The 6,853-nt window shown below is 55.1% G+C and overlaps 1 protein-coding gene across 2 annotated transcripts in view; it reads right to left on the minus strand.

Moving 5' to 3' along the window:
• Positions 1–6: 6 nt before the first annotated feature.
• Positions 7–6,853, minus strand: part of CUNH20orf96 (chromosome unknown C20orf96 homolog) — a 16,861-nt gene continuing 10,014 nt past the window's right edge. The window contains exons 5-11 of one of the 2 annotated variants that reach the window (XM_045295439.1): positions 4,025–4,183; positions 2,443–2,542; positions 1,486–1,643; positions 1,305–1,406; positions 1,126–1,212; positions 338–456; positions 7–102 (exon numbers count right to left, since the gene is read on the minus strand). In XM_045295439.1, the coding sequence (XP_045151374.1) occupies positions 42–102; positions 338–456; positions 1,126–1,212; positions 1,305–1,406; positions 1,486–1,643; positions 2,443–2,542; positions 4,025–4,183 (786 nt within the window). In that variant the 3' untranslated portion in view covers positions 7–41. Of the gene's footprint in view, positions 103–337; positions 457–1,117; positions 1,213–1,304; positions 1,407–1,485; positions 1,644–2,442; positions 2,543–4,024; positions 4,184–6,853 lie in introns of those variants that run through there. The other variant, XM_045295440.1, reaches the window with a different exon arrangement.

Raw genomic sequence — 6,853 nt, forward strand, 5'->3', positions numbered from 1 at the left:
CTGGTGCGCTAGGGGAGGGGAGGTGGCGCGTGGCAGGGCCACTAGAACGGCAGCAGCTCCTCCCTCGGGATGTCGAGGACGACGTCCATGTCTGGGGGGCACCTGGCAGAAGAGGCCAAGCAGGGATTGGCCAGGAAGGACACGCCCGGCTGGGCAGCAGCCAGCGCTGGAAATCTTCCCCTGTGCTGTCCTGGCCCAGCTGCCCCCTCTCTAGAGCCTCCCTCCTTCCAGGGGCGCCTGTGGACCGGACATCCCACCGGGCACCCCCGGGCACCAGGGAGGCCTCCGCTTCTAGACCCTGGCCAAGCTGAGGCTTAGGCAAGGAGGGTTTCTTTACTTGGGTCTCCGAAGCAGGACATCCGCAAAGATGATCTCTCGGGGTTGCCGGATCTGGCTTTGGAGCTGCCGCACCTGGGCCCTTAGGGCAGGAATTTCCTCCAGAAACTCGTGATTAAACTGAGGGCGAGACAGGAAAAGTAAAAGGTACCGCGGACGGAGGAGCGGAGATTTCTGGGAAATGCCGTGGGCTCGGCGACCGGGCAGGGCCACCTGGGCTCTGGGATGGGGTCTCCCAGGACGGGGCGGGCTGGCTCGCCGAAAGACCCGGGTGTGGTGGTGCCAACCAAGGCGGGAGGAGGATCAGGGGCAAGGGAGGGGGCAGCGCTACAAGGGGGACAGAGCTGGGGGCATTGCTTGGGGATGAGAACGACTGGTGGAGATGATTGAGAGGGACCAGGAGAATGGACAAGGTGGTGGAGATGAGGGGAAGAAGTTAATGTGAGCCACGGGCAAGGGACCCCTGGGGTGAAGGTGGTAGCTTGTTCGGGACCGTTGGATGGCTGTGGCTGGGCAGGTGATGATAGGTGAGGGTGCTGCTCCTGAGGGAAGGCCGAGCAGCCAGTGCGAGTCCCCCCCCCCCACCCTCGCTTCCCCCAGCCCCCGATAAACTCCAAGTGAAAGAAAGCACAACTTGACTTGGGAGACCAACACCAGAGATGGAAACCTTCCTGAGCATCAGATTAGGGCGCGCCCCACTCCCACAGGTCCTGGGGACTTGCCACCCCCCCACCCCACCCCCACCCCGCTTCCTCACAGAGGCGCCCATCACCTTCCTTACCCACTCACATCTCTGAACTTGTCAATGTATCTCAGGATGTCCTGGTTGTCCCGGGTGTTCTGTACAAGGATCTCCTGATGGGGTCGCAGGGCTCTCTGGGGACGGAGAGGGAGGTGACCCGGAGGTTGACGAGAAGGAGGGGCTGGAGGGGACCTGGGAGGCCCACCCCAGCAACCTGGCTGCTCACCTCGGCCAGAGACCTCAGAAGGTCCCTTTTCTTCTCCTGAATCTTATTGAACAAGGACTCCAGGACCTTCTTGCGCATCTCCTGAAGGTCGTCGACCTCATCCTGAGGGCCGGCAAAAGGATGTGGGCCGCCAGGCCTGGCTCCTGCACAGGCCAGTGGGGCAGAGCCAGGGCTCAGCTACCTGCTGCAGGTCTTTCATTTGTTGGAGCTGGCGTAGAAGGGTGGAGATTTGAACTGACTGGAGGGGGTACTCGTGGTCCATGTAGGTGCTCAGGAACTTCACTTCCTCTTGGGTCTTCTTGATCTTGGCATTCAACTGGTCCACCTGCTGCTCCAGGTCTGGGGATGGTTAAGGGGAGTCCAGAGGGACGAGAGACAGGGTCCTCCCCTGGGGGCCCCTCCCAGGAAGCCTGGAGGACACTCCTCGGCCAATGGACTGGTGTGTGAGCAGAGAAAGGTTGAAGTCCTAGAGAATCTACCACCCCCACAGGAGGCAAGGGGCAGAAGAGAGACACTAAACTGGGTGTAAGGTCCCTGACCATGTCCCAGCTCCGCCATGACCTGTCACCCTCTGGACCTCAGCCTCCTCACGTGCCCCTTTCAGGGAAAAGCAGCCAGAGGGAAGCAGCGGCACTTGCTCTCCAGACAAAAACCACCACTGGACTGAGACCAGGTCTACGGTGGCCTCCCCCTTGGAGGGGCTCTGTGGTCGGTCACCTGACACACTGCCCCTCCCCCTGAGAAAGGTTTCAGTTAGCTCTGGGGAAAGAAGCCCTAAGGCCCAGTGGGACTAGGAGCCAGGCACACCTAGGACCTGGCCCGGCTACTTATTCTCAGAGGGGCCTTGGCGGGAAATACAGCCAGGCTGGGATTTGGATGCTGCCTCCTAGCTAGGTAACCTTGGGCAGGCTCCTTGGCCTCGGTGTTCCCGTCTGTGAAAGGGCAGTCCTGGCCTCACAGGCAGATGCAGTGACTGAGGGAGAAAGTGCCCATAAAAACTATATTTAAAAAGGCAGACACCCAGAGAGGGAGCTGGATCAGTGGGTGATACACTCCAAGTGGGGTTAAGAGGGGGATATGAGGTGAGTGCCCAGCGCTGATCTCCCCAAACCAAGGAAGTCCCTCCAGAGATTCTTACAGTTCATCTTCTCTTCCTCCTCCTGCTCAAACTTCTGTAGCTCACCCTCGAACTCCTCCAGCCGCTTCTTGTTAGAATACTCCACAATGTCGATGACATTCTAGGGGGGGGGGGGAGATGGCAGCTCATTCCAGCCTTGGCTGACACTCAGGAAACAGGGACACAACTGGTCGTGACCCCCTGGCATTTCCTCAGTGTCACCCAAAGCAGAGCAGACTAAGCGAAGGAGAACAGTCACCACTGCCCTACCCTCCTGCAAACTTTCTCCTCCCCTGCCGCTCCATCTCGGGGTGCCGGTGGCCTTGTGGTTCCTCGGGAGAAATGTTCATCTGACTTCTGCTGTCTGTTGAGTCTGAACACCATCGACTTGAGGCAGAGACCCAACGTTCCCTTCATCATCAAAGGCCACGACTGGATTCAAGGGGATTCCTGGGCCCTCACTGTTGGCGACATCTAATCTGGATGGGTTGGACCCAACGGGCAAATGTATAGTTTCTTCAAACGTTTCTTTCTGAATGGGCACTCCATTTTCATTTGGTTGTTTTTCCGAATTGGGGGGACTTTCCACAGTCGTTTTTCGTGGATGTGAGGTAACCACGTGCCGGCTGGCCACTGGTTCTCCATTTCCTGGAGGGTTTGTCTTACGTGGAAGGGCAGATACAGTTTCTCCAGTAAGAACTCCTTTGGCTGCTAACCAAAAGGTCAGCAGTTTGAAACCATCAACCGCTCCTGGGGCCAAGACGAGGCTTTCTGCTTTCTTAAAGAGCTATCGGCTCGAAAACCCACAAGGGCAGCTCTCCCCTGTTCTATGAGGTCTCCATGAGGCGGATCCTAATCAACCGGAGGCAGTGAGTCTGGTTTGGTTCTTGCCCTACCACCCTGTGGGGGGAGCACAGAGCCTGGTGCCAGAGGGCCTGGATTCAATCCCACCTCTGAGCTTGCTATCTGGGTAACCTTTGAGCAAGGCCACTACCTCTCCGTCCTTCTGTGACTTCCTATGTAAATGGAGGTGATCAGGTTTCTGTGTACGTGTATGTAGATATTAGGAGGCTGGGGGCACAGGAAGTGAGGAGGTGGACACTAGAGGTCAGATTGGCAATTTGGCCACCAGAGGAAGAGAGGCCTAGTGACGGGCTTAAATCCCTAAGGGGCAGTTGTCCTCTGCACACATGGTGCCACCCTGAGTGGGAATCGTGGTCACCAACAGTGTGTGTGTGTGTGTGTGTGTGTGTGTGTGTGTGTGCGCGCAAGCGGCACTTTTACTACACTGTATTTGGGATAGTAGCTACTTTCTCTTGCACACCTACTGTGTGCCCTGGAAGGACACTGACACTCCATCAAAGGTGAACTCAGTCAGTCTTCCAACTAGTGATGAGAGCCTCGCCTCCATCTGATCCCAAAGCCAGGCTGGATGGGGCAAGGGGAGAAGGACGCGGGTTCCAGAAGGAAGAAGTCGCTTGAGCTGACTTGGGGCCCCGGGGGTATGGGGCCGGCAGCGGGTAGCAAAAGGCTGGGGGAGGGGGAGGGGGAAGCAGGCGGGAGGAGGGGGCGGGGTGCTGCAGCAGTGCCTGCAGAGTCTTACACTGAGGATGTCCTGCTGCTGCAGCATTTCCCGCGATTGCAGGGCCGAGCTGTCCTCCATGTTCTGCATCGTCTTGACCAGGTCCTGGTTGCGCTTAATGAGAAACTTCTCGTGGTCCAGGAGCTCCCGGAGCGAGGTTTGCCGGCTCTTGAGCACCGCCTGCAGGCAGAGGGAAGGAAGGCGGCGAGCCCTGGAGCCCGCGCCTTCCCGCCGGACACCTGCCCCCACCTTGTGGCCGCGCCTGGTAAACGCAGCCGAGCTGGGCGGCGGGTTGCCCATTGTCTTCGGGTCCCAGCTCCGCGTTGGCTGGGTTACTGTGTCATCTCCATTCTGAAATGTACTTTCCCCTAATTTTTCACCTCTGGAGTAGAGAATGTTCATAGTTCCGTTATTGGGGGGGGCGGGGCGTAGAGGAATGAGCTGATACCAAGGGCTCAAGTAGAAAGATGATACTCTGAAAATGATGATGGCAACATATGCACAAATGAGCTTGACACAATGGATATAGGTATGGATTGTGATCAGAGCTGTCAGAGCCCCCAATAAAATGATTTCTTTAAAGTTCCGTTATTTAAGGAATCAAAATTAAAGGGTGTCTTATTACCGACGGCATCTTAGAATCAATATCAATAAAGTCAGAAAGTGGAAAGGTCATGACATGTCAGTGAATTAAGACCTAAATATTTTCCACTAAAATACTTCCATGTACATAACCCTGCAAGCACGGTGACCTACAGAGAGATGCTTAGGCAGACACACAGCGTGAACAGGTGTGGGGGGGAGGGGGGCTGGGGGTAGAGTGGGAATGTACTTCCAAGTACAGAGTGGTCACACAGAGCTATTTCTACACTGCTATCAACCTTTGCTGCAAATCCATCCGTGAATGTGGTGGAGTAACAGGGGCAAAAGTTACCTTAAACCCAAACAAACACCTTGTGGGAATGAGTCTCTGAGCCGAGGGTCTAAGGACCACAGTCTCGGGGGACAGCAGGGTCAAATGGCACTGTGACAATGTTCTACATCCTACTGAAGTGAGTAGTGACTGGGGTCTTAAAAGCAGCTCATAAGCGACCATCTAAGATACAACTGATGGCCTCTCCACATCTGGAGAAAAAAAGAGTGATGAAAATGAAAAGATATATGGAAACAATGAGTCTGATGAACTAAGGAACCAGAGGAACATCAGGCTCTTCCCGACTCTCCTGAGACCAGGAGAACTAGATGGTGCCCAGCTCCCACTGCCAACCACTCCGGAAAGGATCCCATTGTAAAGTCCTAGGATAAAGTGGGAGAAAATGTGGAATGGAATTGTCAGAGAGTCCAGCCTTCCTGGTCAGATAGAGATTGGTGGGACCCCAGCACCATGACCCTTAGTCCGTCTTCAGTCCAGGAAATGAACTCACCTCCATGGCTCAATGATGTTCAGCAAAACAGCAGGCCAGTCTATAAGGTGAACAGTAACACTAGCGTGGTATGCACACCTTAACCCACCGTTTGAGAGCAAAAAGGGCAGCATTTCCCCAAAGACAAAGTTCAGAAGAAAACCTAAGCCACACCCCTGACCATCAAGTCAATGCCTCCTCGTAGCGACCCTGCAGGGCAGGAGCCTGCGGAACCGCCCCTCTGGGTTTCTGATAGACTGTAACTCCTTACAGGAGGAGAAAGCCCCATCTCTCTCCAGGGGCAGCTGGTGGTTGAGAACTACTAACCTTGCAGGTATCCGCCCAATGGGTAACCACTACACCACCGGGCCTCCTCCAAGTCCAGAAGGGGTAGGGAGCAAGGAGGGACAGAAACGAGAAATAGAGGAAGTAGGGTAAGTGGTGTTTCCTTGTCGAGACTGCAGTCTGAGTTGAAACAAAATGAGTATGAATTGTGGAGTGGAAAACGGATCTGCTCTGTGAAACCTTCACTCGATGCACAATATAACGTTAAACAAATGTGTTTGTGTGTGTGCGTATGTTCACCTCTGCTGCAAAAACAGCCATGAATGTGGTAGAACATACGGGGCGTAAAGTTATGTACATCCCCCTGACCCTCCACTAAAACGGGGGATAGAAAAGCGGTGAGGCAGAAGCAGAAAACTTGTGAGGCCCCAAGAAAACAGGGTAGTTGGGGTGCTATGGGCGTCCCTGTGATGACACAGCTAACAGAGGTGGCCAGCCATGTCTAGGGAGAAGTAGGGATGGCAGAAAGTGGCCGCCAACAACGACCATTGACTGTCACATCACTAAGTACGAGAGTCAGGAGGGTTATGGCACTGGCAGCCGCCATCACACCCCACGAGCACATCAAATCCAAAATAACCACCATGACCACCGGTTGCTGGGCCCGGCCTACCCTGTGCCAGGCACACAGCGCCAATCCTTCCTCCAGCGGCCCTAGGTCTATTGGCTCTAGCTTACTGATCAGTGGGGGCCCAGAGTGGGTAAGTGACTTGCCCCAAATCACACAGCCAGGAAGTGACAAACATGAGAGACAGTTCACGTAAGGAAGTAAGCTGAGTGAGCCTGTGCATACCTTACATGTTGGGTGCTCTGTCCCTGTCAGGGGCCGTGCATTTGAAACGAGGCTTTGATTCTGTAGGGAGGTGCTGTGGGCTTGGGAGACAGACAGATGCCAGCCAGACGCAGAAGCAGAATCGTTCATGTGGTGAGACAATAGGAAGTTGTTCAGGACAGTTCAGTAAGTAAGCACCAGTAATCCCGTGCTTGCTTGTTGGGGAGTCCGGCACTGTACTCATTTTGAAGGTGAGGAAGCGAGTACTTACTTCCGAGCTTCCACAACTTCAGTGATGAGATCTCGGGTGTGTGGTGTCTGGTGCCCTCA

This window comes from Echinops telfairi, unplaced genomic scaffold, assembly GCF_000313985.2.
Source record: "Echinops telfairi isolate 266 unplaced genomic scaffold, ASM31398v2 ScPeMD7_5592;HRSCAF=6446, whole genome shotgun sequence".
In the NCBI taxonomy this organism is placed as follows: domain Eukaryota; kingdom Metazoa; phylum Chordata; class Mammalia; order Afrosoricida; family Tenrecidae; genus Echinops; species Echinops telfairi.